General features: G+C 32.4%; 1 protein-coding gene across 1 annotated transcript; it reads right to left on the reverse strand.

Moving 5' to 3' along the window:
* Positions 1-512: 512 nt before the first annotated feature.
* Positions 513-14,722, reverse strand: LOC130823568 (wings apart-like protein 2). Its single transcript, XM_057688219.1, has 13 exons — positions 13,964-14,722; positions 9,482-9,581; positions 8,645-8,984; positions 7,243-7,355; positions 6,458-6,583; positions 6,194-6,290; positions 5,939-6,049; positions 5,149-5,798; positions 3,635-3,906; positions 2,296-2,440; positions 1,783-1,880; positions 1,606-1,687; positions 513-1,412 (listed from the first exon to the last, which is right to left on the reverse strand). The coding sequence occupies exons 1-13, from the start codon at positions 14,509-14,511 to the stop codon at positions 1,329-1,331; spliced, it is 2,766 nt and encodes a 921-aa protein (XP_057544202.1). The 5' UTR covers positions 14,512-14,722; the 3' UTR covers positions 513-1,328.
* Positions 14,723-18,722: the final 4,000 nt, after the last annotated feature.

Below are 18,722 nucleotides of genomic sequence, written 5' to 3' on the forward strand. Positions count from 1 at the left end.
TTAGACATTTTATAAATTACAACCTTAATATTTTTTTCGAATTATAGCTATCAAATTATTTATGTTTAAAACGTTTAGTCCCAAATAACATAATTTCAACTACTTAACCTGAATTTTCGACCACGTAATTATGTGATTTGACATGAACGTCATAGACATTGATACTTTTATGGCTGTAATTTTAAAAAATAAGGTTGTAATTGATAAAAAGTCCAAATCTTAAATATGTAATTCGCAAAATTTTTTTAATAAAAAAAGAGTAAGTTGAGAAAAGAAAATGACTAAATAAAAAACAATTTATTATTAAAAAACTTTGAATTTTCAGTTATGGGTAGAATCATTATAATCAAAAATTACTAATTTCAGATTTTGACACCAAAGAACATAGTTTAAACAAGTCATTTATGAGTTAACTTTATATTTGACATAAATCTTTACGATTTTGACCAAATATGATTTTTAAATGTGATATTTTTCAACGTCACTCAATTTATTAAGATATGAGTTGCTCGTGAATAAAATATATGATACATCCTATTTTTCAGCGATAAAGTGAATTTTCTTTCTAAGATAAAGAATTTCTTATTCCCTTTTTTTACGTGGGAGTAAACTAATATATAAAAGATTCAATAAAAAGGATTTTATATGAAAGTCCAACAAACAACTCAAGTGCCTATTTGAATTATGTATGGAACAAGTTGATTGCGTGTAGCATCGATTACGAGCAAGTCCTCAAAAATACATCTTGTATATGGACGAAATCACATTTAACTAATGTGGAGCTCACAACACGTTACTTTTATCAGTGATAACAAATAGATTATTTACGATTCTACAACTTTAGAAGTCCTCAATGGGATTGAATATGGTAAAATTGACAGGACTTGTTACCAAATACCATGCAATGATTCATTTACAAGCTATAATTACTAAGAATAAGTATGTGAAGTAACAAGTTGAAACCCTAATTATGACTTGTTATATAACGGGAGCAATACACAAGAAGAAATACTACACATTACAACTTTAATAACTGGCATCCGCCATCTGTCACCTCCGTATACACACTATCAGCTAATACTATGAGTAGGGCAAAGAATTGCAAAGATCATAAAAAATACAGATCGTATAAAAAAGGCGCAGCTTATCAACTAAACAGCCAACTATAATTCTCAACCTCGGTTGAGAATCAAACACCCCCACATTGTTATTACTAAGGGAGTATTTTGGTATAGCATTGATCTTCAACTCTTCAACCGGAAGTTTAAGACATAATCAACCAATATAAGCAGGCAAACCTGTACACATCCCTCTGCTCTTTTGCTCCTTCAAGGAATTCTACATGATTCTATTACTTCACTAACGGTTTTGTGCGTCTCTGGTGAGATCATGTTCAACTTAAGATGAAACGTCTGGAAGAGAGAACAGAAAAGGTCAGGTCAGTTCCGTTAGTCATTTTCTTGGAACACTTGCAGATATGAGCAAATGCAAACGGGAAAACAAGGTGAAAACTGAACATTAATTTGCATTTTTTGTGGTGTAGTCCATAGTCCATACTTCATACCGATTAAGGACAATAATACAAAAGGAAAAAAATGAACATACCACAAATCTTTCCAGTACAGGGACAAGAACTCTCAAGTTGCGATCAGGGAGCATATTTCCAATAGCACAGCGTACACTTTTGCTGTTGTTTATGTCAGGGAGATTAATTCAGCTTTAGAAGCAAAAACAGCATTAAAAAATGAAGAAACAAGGAAACATTCAAGAGAGAATATAAACCTCTCAGTGGAGAGAAATGCCAGTAGCAGAGCAGCATATGCTTCTACAATCATTTTCTCGGCTTCTTTCTCCCCTTGCAAGACCACTTCGTCATTATCCTGTATAGGTAGGAGAAAAATCTTAGTAAACTTTTGGACAATTTAAGGTTTTCCATAACTATATTGATTTTTTTTCCATTCTTAATTCGTTAGATACAAGGACAGTCAATAACATGGAACTTGGAAGAGCTATATCTCAGTGCAAGCTGGAAGCAAGTGTAGGTTTCATTTACAATTTAGGCTGCACAAAGTTTGGTTTAAACTGGACTAAACCGTAATTTAGTTGTTTAATTAGGTTTATGGTCTCAAATATGCAGTCTGCTTTTTTCTCAAACAGTCTCAAATGCAGAAACAATATCAACTTTTCTACATCACACGATCTTATCTTCCTATCTCCTAATATGCATGCCAAATCATTCAGACGTAACAAAAAGGAATGACAATCTCTGCAAAATAGACAAGCTCCATCACTCACCAAAGACTGAAGTTCTTCTTCTGCAGCCTCACTGGCTCCTCTGTTAGCTAAAAAGATGGAGCACAGTAGTGGTATCACACCAGTATGATTTTCATGCAACTGACCTGGGCTATATAACAGAACCTTAGCAGCTGCAAGCCGTGATCTACAAGGAACATCTCAGTTAAGATCTAAAGACTTGATGTAATAGACGTGATATACATTCACAAATATACAAATATATATAAATATATATATATATATTTATATATATATATATAGGAAGAAGTTCAAGTGAGAACCATCCTTATATGAGAACAGTGAGAACCAATCTTCCTGACAAAAAAGTGTTACTTTTTTACTAAAAAGGCGTTACTTTTTTACTAAAAAGGCGTTACTTTTAAGCAAAAAAGTATTACTTTTTTTTGAAAAAAAAGATGATACTTAATAGGCAAAAAAGTGTTACTTTAAGAACAAAAATTCTGAAAAAAAACTCATGATAAGGTGTTACTTTTAACATAAAAAGGTGTTACTTTTCGCAAAAAACGTGTTACTTTGTATTTATATTTTTTTTGTCTGAAAGTAACATTTTTCTGCTACAAAGTATCATATTTTTTAAAAAACAAAAGTAACATATTTTTGTCCAAAAGTAACACATTTTCAGTGAAAAAGTAACACATTTTAATCTGAGAGATTGGTTCTCACGGTGCTCATATAAGCTTGGTTCTCACTGAAACTTGACCCTATATATATATATATATGAAGCTTCATCCCATATCTTTACATTGTTCACAAATCACAATGAAACATCGAAACAAAACAAACACAGGGCATAGTTATGACAAGAAGCAACTACTATCAGTACTAGAAGCAGAGAATATATATTCCACAGCCTTCCAATGTGCAGCTCTTTATTGGTAAAAATTGATAATTATTATCTTTTCCGTACCAAGTAACACATAAATCATAAGATCAGATCCATCTTTTTACACAGCTCCTAAGTCCTATGTCTAAAATGATGAGAAATGGAATAGAATTCTTTGACAATAATCAATTCTAAAGATAATAATAGCAGGGCTTAGATGAGACAATAATTAGGACAAAGAAAAAGATAATAGAATTCTTTACACAACTCCTAAGTCCTCATGAAAGATGAGCCAACAGAAAGAGCACTACAGAATACACAGAGGTTTAAAATTGATAGACCACCAAGAGAGGTTTAAAATTGATAGACAAAAAGAAAAAACAATCACATAACAAAAATATCACCACAAAGCATTTTGAAAAGAAACAGTAATTTGGACTCACAGTGAAGGCATGCAAACAAGGAAGATTAAAAAAGAGTAGTAATTTGACAAACCTGTTATCAGCATCGTTCTCCACCAGATTAACTAGCAAGCCTAGAATTGTAACAAGGAAGTCCAACTCTTGCTCATTGAGATGTATATCTGTTTGAATTTCAAGTCCCAAGGCTGCACCATTGAACAAAGTATTCCCCTTTTTTTCATCAGACGTTAAACGACCGAATGAAGGAAAGTGCCTTGCTATCAAACAAGAGAGCATTTCCAGCCCACCACAAGAAGCAATTAGCTGGCAGCCAACATTATTATCATTTGTCAGGTTCATGAGCACCTGTAAATATGTACAGTAGATCATCATTTAAAACAATTTCTTACTGAAAAAAAGAGGAAATCGTTTATTAAAAAAACATCGAGGGTGTATTTGGAAGATAAGAAAGGAAGGGAATGGATTTGGAGGTATGAAGGATTCCTTATTTGGATAACAAAATGGGAGGGAAGGGATTGGGAGGGATTAGATGAATAATTTCTATTACACTTGTGTTTTTGGATTGAGGGATTTGGAAAGAAAGGAAAGGGGTGATTTGAAAGGATGGGTTTTCCTTTGTTTTGATAGCAATTTTGACGAGGGGGGATTTGGGAGGAAGGGATTTGAGAGAATTTGACGGGGTTTAGTCTTATTTTGTTAATAGTCAAATCTTTTCAATTTTGGAAAGATTTGGAGGGAAAAGGATATATTGACAATTAAAATAACGAAAATGACTTTTACTGTTACCATTTTGCTTTCTAATCTGGATGAAACTATGTCATTTTCCTTCCATGATTTTTAAGTACATAAATTTTATCTTTCCTTTTTCCTTTCTCTTCCTTCTATTTTCCTCTTAACAAACAAATAAATTATCTCCTTCCACTTCATTTCCCTTCCCTCTCTTTCCTTTCCATCCTAATGCTCTATCCAAACACATGTTAAGGTCTCAATCTCTTTGAAGTCAGAAAGATTTAGAGGGAAAATTCTCATCTCCTTTCTTTTCTCTTCCCTTCACTCCTAAACAAACAACAACAGTTACTTTCCTTTTATTTATCTTCCCTTCCTTTCCCTTCCCCCTTCCCCCTACCCTTCTCCCTTCACTTCTTTTCTCTCCAAAATTATTATCCGAACATAGGGTAAAAACTTTGACTAGAAAATAAAATATTAATAACTTAACATTATTGTGTAAATCATATCAAAATGGAATTCAACTATACAATTGCATCAAACATGAAATATTTTTGAGTCCTTTACCTAGAATTGATATTCAATAGAATGGTCCGCCCAAAAGTATAGGTAGAACAAAAACGTTTTAACCTAGCCTGAAGAGAAGATTTTCCAAAGAGAGGAGCTCAATCTAGAACACAACAAAATAGAGATAGAGAATTTGTACAGACAGAAGAAAAGGTGGGTTTACATTATCAACCAAGATTCACATTGTAGATGCAAGGATATGAAGATAATTTTTTTCCTGGTGAGAGGCTCATAAGTGAAGTAACAAAGAAAACATTAAGAGAATATTAGCAAAAGATGAGCAAATAATCTTACCTTGATGGTAGTCAACAAGCATTCAGCAACAAGGTTTGAATTTTCTGCATCAATAGCAGTTGTACATGAGATATCACTTGAAATAGGATTCCCATCAATATGTTCCTCACTACCAAAATCATCCTGGCTTAACATTGGCTGAGATGCAGAATCTTCCGGGCTCAACATAGGCAGCAATAAACATTCATCCACAATATCTCTAAATCCTGGCCTTTTTTTTGGTTTACGCCGTCCTCGATCTCTTGCAGGATGCGATTCCCATTTAGAAGATGCATAATCATCTTCATCAAATGCAAACGGATCCTGACTGTCATCTAGATCTATAAGCATGTTGTCATCATTATCATATGGGTTCTTGGCAAGAGGCAGCATCATTTTTGAGCTATCACCATTTGCAGATGATCCTTTGTTTGGATTTTTAGAAGCAACACTGGACGAATTAGATCCAACGGAACTGGCTGCTTTCTCTAACAAACAAACTCCCACTCCAAAAGGTGTCGTAGCACTAGAATGTGATGGTAATGACCCAGAATGGGAGCTAGAAAACCGCTGGCTTCTCTGGGATTTACACAAATCTGAATCCGATAAGAATCTTCCCGAGCTACTACACTCTTGAGAAGAACGCAAGGATGAAACCCCACTGCTGTGCACTAACATGTTTAAAAATGCATACAAGTATACAACAGTCAACAGTTAAAACACAACCAACAGGATGCTTTATCAAAATTTAATTTCTTTAAAAATACATGAGCCCTTATTAAAGCAAAGCTTGTACATGACTCGGGTGTACCTTTTTGTCCTGCATTTAAAAATGATGCAGCATAGCAACTGGTCCCATTTAAAAATTTTGCCGGCATTTCAGGACTAGAATTTACGGAGGAACTTCTCAGTAGTGAAAGTTCTGTAAATAGATTTATCAAGTAAAAAGAATTAAGAAACAACAGGTAGTTCGTATCAAGGCAAAAAGGTAAAGATACTTCAAGAAAGATTTTACCAAACAACAATGACACAAAGAAATTGTTGATCAGCAAGTTATTAAAGATACCTGAGAGAATCTTGATAAAACTGAACATGAGTTTCACAAAGGATAACGAAGAAGCTTGACCAGCAGCCAGGTTTCCTTTCAGTCCAAGCAAATGATTCTGTGATCAGGATGTAGGAAAACTAAGAGCAAAAAACAATAAAATCAAAGAGACTGGAAAATCAGAAATGATAAGCTCCAGGCTCACTTTTTAATGAACATCAGACTATCGCGCTGGGAGCGTATCAACATAACTACAAAAGCAACAAACCACGAAAGATAAATTACCTGATTTTCCTTGCTTAAGAAAGTTGCATTCTCCATAATTTTTAAGCACTTCAAAAGCATTGGAAGGCATTGTAGCCTGCCATCGTTCGACTTACTTGAAGAAGATTTAAAGAGCTCAACCGAACCCTGAAGAAGGCAGTTCAAACAGCATAGAAGACAATTAGAACAGCCAACTTTTATATTTAACACATCAATTTTTAAATGTGGTAAATCAACCATGCCAACTTAGCCACATAAATTCCCTCCGCCTACCCCAAGGAAGGAGTATTTAAACAAATAACTTAATTTTAATAACTTAATTTAAACAAATATGCAACCATCAACAACGGGTTAATTGCTCATAAACTTCAAATCAAATCCGCTCAAACCAATAACAATTTTTCCGCAGCATAGTAATTCATCTTACAAAATTAAAAATTAATTGAAAGGTTTACTGGATAAAAATCCATAATATTTCAAAGCAACTTATCAACTTCCAATTCAGTCATATAATCAAGCCAGAGATAGATTTAAAGAACCAATAATATACACAAGCTCAGCTATATTCCAAGCCACAAACGGCCAGAATTTAAAGACCCCATAGTAGTAAATACAAACACAACAGCAAGCATACATAACAAAAGAACAGTCTATCCACAGCATTGCAGCTTTACTGAAGGTTTTAAAAAGATCCATTTGCAAAATCCATCACACTTATTCTAAATAAATATATATCATTTATAGTCTTTTGCTTTTCACAGCAATACAAACAAAAAACACAATTGAGTAAACATACAAGCTCACACCTCCAATGTGGAATGAAAATTTATAGCAAGCTCAAAAACAGCATCAAGTCCCCCAAATTCTCGTAGCTTTTCCTTAAAGTTGCCACCAGTTCTCCTTACTGTGCAAGAGGCATCTGAGAAAACAAGGGAGCCATAAAAGATTGTGATTGCGGAAACGAAAAAATCCTATCAAATAAGATCTAGAGAAGTCTTGCGGAAAAAAAAAACATATGACAGTTACGTAATCACATAATCAAGTCTGCAAGACAAGACATTTATCAATCTACATAGTATGTACACTCCTAGATGGGTTACAGGCATACGAACCTAGTTTTCTAATTAGCTTATTTCATCTTTCGTTGCTCTAGGCTAAGCCGTAAGCAGATTTGGATCATTGTTAACTATACAGAATGCTAGACTCATTGATGTAAAGTCAGATTTTAGGCACATAAAGCAAAAAGGTGGGGAAGGGCTCCAAACAAAATATCTGAATAAGAACACAACCACCAAATAGCTTTATTTCCTATTGAAGACAACAAACACTATTCATCAACACTGAACTCTTCTCCAACTAAAAACAACGATCCACTTCAAATATTGAAGAAATTTCAAAAAATGTAGAGTTAACTGTACAAGGGAGGAGACAAGAAACTGAGCCACTAGCATATTCAAAACATCACAACCCACTTTTGGGAACTTCCATAGCCTCCCTATCATCAATGACTAATAGTACGGACCAAAAAAATCAATAAAAGGGAATAAGATGGTGATGCAAAATCTGCGCAAAGCCATAGCAACTGCACCACAACAAAAAAGGGGTGAAAAGAACCCACAACACAAGTATCAGTTTAACAATTTATATATCTGGAAGTAAAAATCTAAGAAAGAAAGCCTCTCCACAATTGGAAAGTTAAGACAATTTGCTGTAGGTTCAATTGCTATGATTTGCAACGGAGAGGAACAAGGTATAGGCATATGGCAGCACTGGATCAAAGAATTAAGAAACAGGAATGCTGCTAAATATTAATACACCTTTTTACTAATTCTAAATTTATGTACTTTAGCTTATTGGGGTTCCTTCATTAAAATTGTATTTGGGGGCGTAAGAGCAAGTACTTTTTGCCCCATTTCTAAATTTACCTATTTACCCTAAATTGGTCATTCTGGTGGCGGAAAAAAGGTGGTCTATGAGACTATGACCAACTCAAATGATTCAGGATATAAAACACAAAACTAAGCAGGTCAAGATATATTGCCGAGAAAAACCAGCTCATCAAGATGGGAAACAAAAATTCTAAAGCAAGAGGAAAACAGCTGAGCATAAAAATACATGATAACTACAAATTGTGGGATGTACTACATCCTAAAGTTACTAGCAACAAGATATAAAACATTGGCAGCACATATATGTCTCTTGTCTAACCTTCAACAGCAACTGCAGATAAGCAAGCCTTTTCCATAGTCAACAAAGATACCCAATTTGCGCTCAACTCTGGCCTTGATATGTCATCATTCTCTACATTGCAAGCCTTTAAATCCTTGCAACTAATAAGAATTTCAAGAACCTTTTGAAGTATAGTAGTGGAGCTTGAATCTACCCTCTTTGTCATATCCTGTGACAGAAACATATCCTTCCGAAGAGCAAGAAGTCTCTGGCTGATGCTAGGTGCTTTGTCTGGAGCACTGTCAGCAACTACTGGTTTCAACAGCTTTAGCAGAAACCGGATGGATGAAAATGAATCCAAAACGTAATTGTTCTGACACTAAAATAACAATATATATAATTGTAACACTTGGATAAATAAAGCTTAAAACCATAAATTGAGAAAAGAAAAAGCACAAAACAAAACTTTATATGATTTGGCCTAGAAAATGCAACTTTACCGCCACCCACACTCACTTAAGAGAAGACAAAGAGAACCCTTGCAGTAACCATCTTTTTTTTCCATAAAATACAATTATATTTTCGTCATTCTAAACCATTCAAAGGAACAATTAAAATTTAGGTACAACTTGCCAAAGGTGTACATAGGTAAACCTAAAAACTTGAGGCAGATTACAAGGGCATTGAATGTGGACAAAATTATTAATGAGATTTTTAAGATTAAAATCTTGATAAACAATCCAAGTCAAAACAGTAATATAATATGCCTAAAATGTAAACTGGTGAAAAAGGATATAGATTGAGAACAGTCAAATAAAGTTCAACATTAAAAGGGTTTAAGATAATTGTTTACAACGAAAGTCAAATTATACTTACATCATTAGTCAAAACATAAAAAAGAGTGGCAGCAGCCAAATTGCTCGGTGAATCATCAAGGCCCATATCAGAAATGGCATCAATAATCACCTTTGCCATGCTGAAACAACATATCCACAACATAAGATAATAATTAAAAAAACAGGAGCGAGAACCTATGCTGAGGTGCCAAAAAAAAATGATGTTACATTTTTCAAGGAGAACTTTAAAGACCTGCAAAGAGTAGCAATAAACAAGCAATATAAATATCAGACCAAGTAAATTATATGGATTTCGCACCCACCCCAACTAGGTACAAATTTGGTGGGTAATGGGTATTATGGGTATGGAAATTGTACCAAGTAGTGGTAGGTAGTGGGTATGAGGTCTTACCCACCCACCCACCTCGCCATAGCCGCCGCCTTATATCTCCAATGTATTAATTTATATCAATTTTGTATATTTTTATTAAAAATTATAGGCAAAAAATTAAAAATATTAATTTCATTTTATTGCATTGTATGGTTTAAACAAAATTAGATGTACAATTAAATTTGTAAAGATTTATGGAGAATATAATGCGGACTTGGAATGAATGAGAGGCGAGTATAAGGTGCGTATACCCAATTGGCCATATTGGGGATGAGTTTCAATACATACCCAGGTGGCGCATGGGTATGATAATTTTAATTGCCAAGTGCATAGGGCAAAAATACGATAATAGTCTCGATTGCGGCGATGAACACGGTAATACAGTAACGGACTTGATGCGATTATCATATGGCCAAATTTTGGCCTATACCATGAATGACTACTTAAAACGGCCTAAAACGCGAGTTTTTTTACACTGTAACACCTTTACGATACGAGTAATATTGGTTCGATAAATATGAAAACCTTTGTAATACAATACGACCGTACTTTTGCACTATGGCCATAGGCGGTGGGTAAGTGCTGAGTATGAAAATTTTAGGTGGGTATGGATACGGGGGAGGGCATACCGCATCCACCCGCATATGTTGCAATCCCTAAGCATGAATTTAGAGATCGCAAATGGGTTGAATCACGCTAGTTTCATGTCGGAGATTGTACAATTGGCACCCTCTAACCCTAATATGACGAGTTTATCCGTGAGAAACCCTGAACTCAGCATAACCCATTGATTAGTCATGTCTTGTTTCGGGTTTATCTGTTTATCACTATCAAATATGTTTTTTAAAAAATTGATTTCGGAGCCTTTTAGCGAAATTGTGCGTCTCGTGTATGAAAAGCCCGCGCCTTCACCTTACGTCTTGCGCCTAAAAAAAAATTTTTTCACCTCTCGCCTCTTAAAACTAAGGATACACCACGAGGTTGCATGTAATATAGCACACAATTACATAAACAATCATTGACGTAGCTATAATTTATGACTTCATGAGTCATAGTATATATCAAATGAGCCTATGACCAAACAAGCTATTAGTTCCACTGTGTTGACACCATAGGTTGGTCACACGTGCCAACCAAATTGTTTAAGAGATAAGTGTGTATTAGATATATAGAGAAGATATCAATCCATATATTTTGTGGCCCAGTGGTATAGGATACTCAAAGCATCAAAGCCAACAAGTTCTCTGAACAAGTCTACCTCAAACGGAAAATATAAACTATACTCTCTTGAAATACCAATATGTTATATAAGCAACAATTGTTACCCATCCCATTAAAGCAAGGCTTTTCAATCTATTTATTTCAAATTGGAGCCTATATGAATCTTTACTCACTAAACCTTTTCTATAAGTTAGGGGACCTTTTTGGACTTCAATTGTAAAAAGAATTTGTTTGCCATAATCTAAACATCTAGGATCTAACCTTATCAAATTTATATTTCCATTAACTATTTATAAAAGTGAAAAGAACAAGGTCAACGTATCTTTAATTTCATTGAAGAGCAGCCCAACTTGCTAAATATGATAGGCTCAATCAAATTTTTAGTGTATTGACTTCCAATAGAGTGGTGTCTACTAATAGTTATTTCAAACATGAAGCTACTCCATAGCTATTTAAACTAATCTACAAATGTGGCTCCTCACATCCAAACGCAAGCTCATCCTTATGCAATAATAATAGATTTCTCATACACTATTATTCTAGCATACAAAAAAAAAGGGCAAAAAAACGAAACTCATCTCCTAGAAAACCCTACTATGTATTGATGGACCATTCGCAAATCACATAACACAAGGACCAAAGGATTTTGTCATTCTATCAAATGAGAAACAACAATTGGGATGCTCCACTTGTACGGCCAGTGGTAAACTAAGCTTCATGATCACCATACAATCAAATTCAAGAATTGCTAAGCAAAACGGTTATCTAATTTCTTTCAAGTAGAGTACCCGTAAGACGAGTCTCTGTTTTAGTAGAAACTACAATTCTTTGTCGAGATAATGCTGCAAAGTAAGCACATTGCAATTCTATTTTTGTACTTCAGTCTTCAAATAAGTGGGTCAACAACATAACTAAAAGGTTACGACTAAAAGGTACCAATTTCTCACCTTTAAATTAATCCTACAATGAACTAGACAAATAAAAGTTCCATAAAAAAAACCCTTCCTTGTTCCAAAAATAGCATGTTCGCAGTTCAAATCCAAAGCTCTCATGGAAATGACTTCGCTCACCTTAACAACAATGCTAAGACTGCAGAAACATGTTACAGCTATACCCTAGCACGAGTACAATAAGTCATTGAGATGGTCGCGGTAATACAAACATAAACATATCAGCTGGTCTTGGACGAGACGACCTCATAATGAGATAATGAGACCGTCAATATGGGCCGATCCAATTCGCACGTGTATCAACCTCATATGCTTTCTCTCATTTTTTTTTTTCCATTTTTTAGGCATTTTTCAATTTTAATTTTAAAGGTATCAAATTTTGACCTTAAAGGCATTCATTTCAACTTAAAGTAAACTTTAAACAGATCAATTAAAATACAAAAATTTCAATTTAGACCTATTTGTGATCAATTTTGACGTTAAACTAATCAATTTCTACCTAAGTATGGTTCTGTTTCACAATTTGATAATGAAGTTAATAAAATGGCATTATTATATCATTCTATAGATAAATTTGAAACTAACAAATGAATGGTCAATAACACTATCAATAATAGTGTTAAAACATTGTACAATACAAGTACTTTTATTCAATGCAACATGATGGTTCTAATGGAACATAAGAGTACTTGTACTCTTTAATTATCAATCAATAATAGTGATATTACTCTTTCTTCAACACATTTATGTATATTTGTAAATAGTTCAAAGTGAATATGTTAATAGATAAATTATGACACATAAATTGACAATTGATGTTTTATGATCTAACTCAATTTTAAACGTATAAGCTTCAATTATCGTTTTCAAAATAAGTATTTCAAAGTCTATAAAGATATTGGATAGGTTTTAATTCAAATTGAATATGTTAATAGTTAAATTATGACATATAATTTGACAATGATTTTTATAATCTAACCTAATTTTGAACTTCTAATCTTTCAATTATCGTTTTAAAAATAAGTATTCAAATTGTATAGATATATTGTATAGCATTTAGTTCAAATTTAATATGTTAATAGTTTTAACACTATTATTGATAGTTTTATTGACCATTCATTTGTTGTTTGAAATTCATCCATAGAATGATTGAATAATACCATTTCATATAACTTCGTTCTAAAAATTGTGCAGTAGAACCATATTTAGGTAGAAATTGATCAGTTTAACGTTAAAATTGATCACTTATAGGTTCAAATTGAAATTTTTTACTTTAATTGATGTGTTTAAGTATTACTTTACGTTGAAATTGATACTTTTAAGGTTAAAATTGATACTTTTAAGGTCAAAATTGATACCTTTTAAGGTCAAAATTGATAAATGCCTAGAAAATGAAAAAACAAGAAGAACGTGTGATATTGTTACTCGCGCGAATTGGGCCAACCCACTCTTGGTCTCAATTTGAGACGGTCTCGGGCAAGTTTTGGTGAAAACATATAGAATATGCTATTCCCAAAAATAACAATTCAAATAGTGGCCAATTCCAGGATACAGACCAACTACCCCAATATATGATACGAAGACACATAACATTCTTAAAGAAATGAAGACTGCTACCATGATACATATCTTATCAACACTATACCACATACTCAAATTAGCGCCACCAAAATCATTATTGCCCTGCTAATTTCAAACCGAAAAAGCAAATTCTAACCATTTCAGAAAAATTGCAAATTAATATAGAAATAGACATCATTATCCCAAATCCATAATTCAATTATAAGAACTTTAGGGAACAATTCAATTCTATTTACTGAAACCAAAACAAACTCACAATAAACTAAACCTTCCAACCCTAATTGCTTGGGGCACATTTCAATTCCAAAATTTTAGGGAACAATTCGATTCAATTCCAATTCAATTTAAAAATAGAGGTCAAAAGATTGAAAAGAATTACCCCTGAGCTTTAAGCAGACGACGTTGTTGAGGAATTCCACAAACATTCAACAAACTCAATAAACTAGACCTTCTAACCCTGATTCCTTTCCCACCTCTCAATCCATCAAGAGCAAATTCAACCTCATCAATACACTCCATCATTTCTCCATTTTCTTGCGTTTCCATCAAAGATGTCGTCACCACCGCCCGAAAACTCTCCTTCTCTCTCTTTCCATCATTCATCCTCCTAACTTTCTTCTTCGGAGCCAACAACTGCAACGACAATGACGACGGAGAAGAATTATCATTAGCGTAGGATTTTTTAGCTTCTGAGCTAACCCAGCGAGTTGAATCTTGAGATGAGAAAGTAAAGTCTCCAATATCTCGATTTTCTTCAAATTGAGAAAGAGAATATGAAGTTGAAGCTGTTGAATTTGTAGGTTCACTGAAATCAAAAGGATCTTCTTCTTCCGCCATCAACAATTCTTCTTCTTGTTCCTCGTTATTTGAATATGTGTCTGAAAATGTTCTTCCGATCTTTCTTCTACCGTATGTTCTTACAATCATGATTTTTCAAAAATTTGGATGTAAAATTTTCATTAGATATAATATGAATGGAATTGAATGTCTGCAATAAATTTTGGATTTGACTATGGAAGATTATTGATTATCAATGGCTCAGAAATTTAGGGTTTTTGATTTTCGGGAGAGGGAAAATAGCTTGAATGAAAAAGAAGTTTTCGAGCTCAGCATTAGAAGATGAGAGAGAATGGTAAACTAGATTTTTATTTTATCATCTATGGAAATTTTTTATACTTTATTTAACTATTTTTATAAATTCTTGTCAATTTTCATTTAATTCACCATTTTGACATTTTTACCCTTATTAAGTGTTGTTGTTGTCTTTAAAATTTAATTCATCAACACTCTTATAAGTTTAGGGCAAATTATAAAGACAAACAACCAACACTTAATAAGGTATAAAATGAATGCTACTACTATAAAGACAAACAACCAACACTTAATAAGGTAGAAACGTCAAAATAGTGAATTAAACGGAAATAAACAAAAATTTAACAAAAAAATGCTAGTACAATTAGATAAGGTATAAAATGAATGCTACCATGTGGAAAAATCTTACAAAAGTGCTACCACTAGCATTTCTTGAAAATTCAATGAAATTTCCCTATTATTTATTAAATGACCATATTATTTTTTAAAAATTATTAGAATAATCCAAATTAATTTTTACTTTCTAAATAGATTTTTACTATTATTACTGATTTAAATTTATATACTACAAATGATTTTTACTCATAAACTAAAATTGACTTTTACTTTTTAGTCTTTACCAATTAAAACTTTCTTATACCAATCATTTATTATTTATGGTGAATAAAACATAACTTACTATATACTATTACTATTACAACATAATTACTATATACTATTACTATTACAACATTATTTTTCTAGATTTGTGAGGTTTTTTGGTTTATTCTACTCATTTTGCCTCATCTTATAATTAAAGTTCTACTACATTCTGTATTATTATAATTTTTATTATCCACACAATTTAATTTTTTTATGATTTAATTTTGAATTCATCAAACAAAAGAACAAAAATAAAATACACATATATTTTCCTTAAAAAGAATTCAAAACAATAGGTTAACTCACAGGAGTAATAGAATTTGTTGCATCGTGATGTTGTGTGATTAAAAATTATCGATTTAAAATTCAAATCATCGAGGAAGCCTATTGCAAAAATGTAAGATAATTTATTTTCATTACGTAATGCCTTTAAAATCCTTATTTACATTATATTTCTATTTTTAATCTCAAATTCTATTTTAATCAGATCGACAATTTAATCTAATAGAATAATAGACTAATAAAGTGTTTGATTACAAAGGTATATATAAAATTAATTTACACATTGCACAAGTTTTTAAATTAGATCAAAAGCTATGAACTTTGCAAAGAACAAAAAAATCATAACTCGTCATTGCTATTTTCATGTGTCGTAGATTTCCCCAAAACCTTCTCCTTAGCTTTATGCAAACTTTCCTTAGCCTTCATTGCGGCTTCCTTTGCATCCTCTTGTACCTTTTCCTCCATGGCAATGAAAGATTGTCAAGTCGCCTCGCTAGCTTTATCCGAAGCCTTGTGAATGTACTCTCGCGTCTTATTCCACACTTGCTCGACCTTCTCCGAAGTCGCGTCCTTAGTGGATGACACCTTGTCCTCAACTTCGTAAGCAATCGGATGACCTTTGTCGCTCGATTCATGGGCCTCTCGATCGGGTGTTGTTTCCTTAATTGTGGTGGTTTTGTATGTGTTCTCTTTCAAATGCTTGCACTTTTGTTCAGTGTTGCCGGAGTTATCATTGACGGTTTGACATGTCTTTGACTTTGTTTCTTTAGAAATATTGGAAGTACGGTCTCCATTGTATGCATAAAAACAAGATTGAATCACGGTGGACTTTGTTAGAATATAGTATAAAGCATCATAGAGTCTCTAACTATTAGCTTTATTAAGCTTTCATTCGTTAAATTGTTTTTTGACATGATAATAGAGACCAACATGCCAAGATCAAATCACGAACTTGAATCTCAATCACCCCTCATTTTAAAGTGGAATATTCAGCCCAAGACTTGAAGAGGGTGTGTTGTATGCATACTTTTATCCCAAAAGCTCTCGCGTGAGGATATATGTAACATATTTTGGAGTCTCAATCATTAGCTTTTGCTTTTAGTTGGATTTCTTTCTTGACAAACTTGGCACATGTTTGCTTTCTTAAAAGAAAAGATCAATAATCAGAAGTGATTATGTGCAAGTATAAGATGTCTAATTTCATAGAGTCCTTTTAAATTAAAGGGATAAAAGATAAAATACATAATAACAATAAGAACATTACGTTTCTTGCATATACTTGATGTAAACTCCAAATTTAGAAATGATTAATCAGACTTATGATTTCATTTTATGATCACCATAGTAAACTTATTAATTCCAACATAAAGATATGTTTAAGACATATATATATATATATATATATATATATATATATATATATATATATATATATATATATATATATATATATATATATATATATATATATATATAATAGGGGTATTGTATAAATACAATTATTGAAAACAATTTCAACTTTACATGAATCAATTTTGATACTTCTACCATATGTAATAATCAAATAAACCATTCATTTAACAAATACTCCATTTCCTACTCCTTGTCCCCTATTCTAATCTTAATCTTAGTTTTTTATATAAATCTTAATTAATAAATTAAGACATAATTAAATAAAAATTTGTTTAATATTAATATTAATTCATTTAAATTTTTAATTACGTATAATTAGAGATATGAAGGACAAAGGATGAGCAAAAATTACAAAACTTTTTTTTTAAGTAAAAAAGTCAATATATATAATATCCTAAGGACTGTATATATAAGAAAAAATATTATATTTTTATTTATATAATTTAATATTATTTTTTCTTTAAAAATATAAGTATTTAATTATACTCTATTAATTTATTATTTATTCTTTTTTGAGGGGTTAAAATAATTATATAATTTATTAATTATTTTCTAATTTTTAGATTAGATTCTTTGTAAAAGTTAAAATTATTAATTAAAAAAATTTGTTAATTTTTATACAGCCTAAGGGCCGTAAATATCATATCTTTTTAAAAAATATAATATTCTTCTAACAACTTTGTTCTTTTAAAGACTAAAGATATACTCCCTTCGTTTCTTTTTGTTCTCCCCATCTACTTTTTGCACAGTTTTCAAAGCAAATTTTAAACCTCAATATTTCTAAATACACAAAATAAAAAATTATAAAAAATACATGTTTAAAAGGTATACATTAAGACGAATCTAACGACATCTCACGTGAATATATTTTATCTTCTAAATATGTGTCAAAAATTGTAACAACCCGACTTATCGTTGACTGAGTAAACAGAGTCATCACGGGGTTCATTTCCCAAGAAACTGAAATCACACTTCCAAAACTTGAGTAAAGGGATCACCAGTTTTTTAACGTAACTAACTCAACTATATTTCAAAACAAACATTTAACTAAAGCAAAGGATAATCATACAATTCTCTACAACTCCGATATAACCAACACAGTCAAATCAAATTTACATTTATCCAAAATCCTAATACAAAACTATAAATTCCTAAGTGCTCAGCTCAATATACATCCTTGGAACCTCTAATCACCTTCTCTAATGCATTATTCCCGACTGGTTCCGATCTGTAGACAAGCTAAAAGCTGAAAACAACAGAAGGTCAGATTAAACTGAATGAGATGTAACAATCCAAAACAACAAAACACAGTAATTCAAGTCATAGGTTTAAAAGCAACATCAGTTTCCTAGATCTATGTGGTGCACAGGGAGTCTAGTTGAGAGGAACATCCATAGCTCTAGGGCTATGTCACTCTCGGGTGAAGGTAGTCAATATTTGAATGACAATTCGCTTCAAAAACAGGGAATAGGGAACAATGTTCCTCAACTCTGTCAATGACCAGCTCGCAGGCCCGATCCATTGACATATCACAATATCAGCATAAGCATTCACAACAATATTTGTCTCAACAATTTCCAATTCAAAAGAGCTTTAGTAAAAAGTTTATTTTCAAGAATGTAGTCTGACCAGACCCTTTAAGGGACTGCTACTACTCACCAAAAAGAACGCTTCAAGAAGCTAAGTCTGGTACTCCGCGATCATTAAAA

This window comes from Amaranthus tricolor, chromosome 9 (assembly GCF_026212465.1).
Source record: "Amaranthus tricolor cultivar Red isolate AtriRed21 chromosome 9, ASM2621246v1, whole genome shotgun sequence".
Lineage (NCBI taxonomy): Eukaryota > Viridiplantae > Streptophyta > Magnoliopsida > Caryophyllales > Amaranthaceae > Amaranthus > Amaranthus tricolor.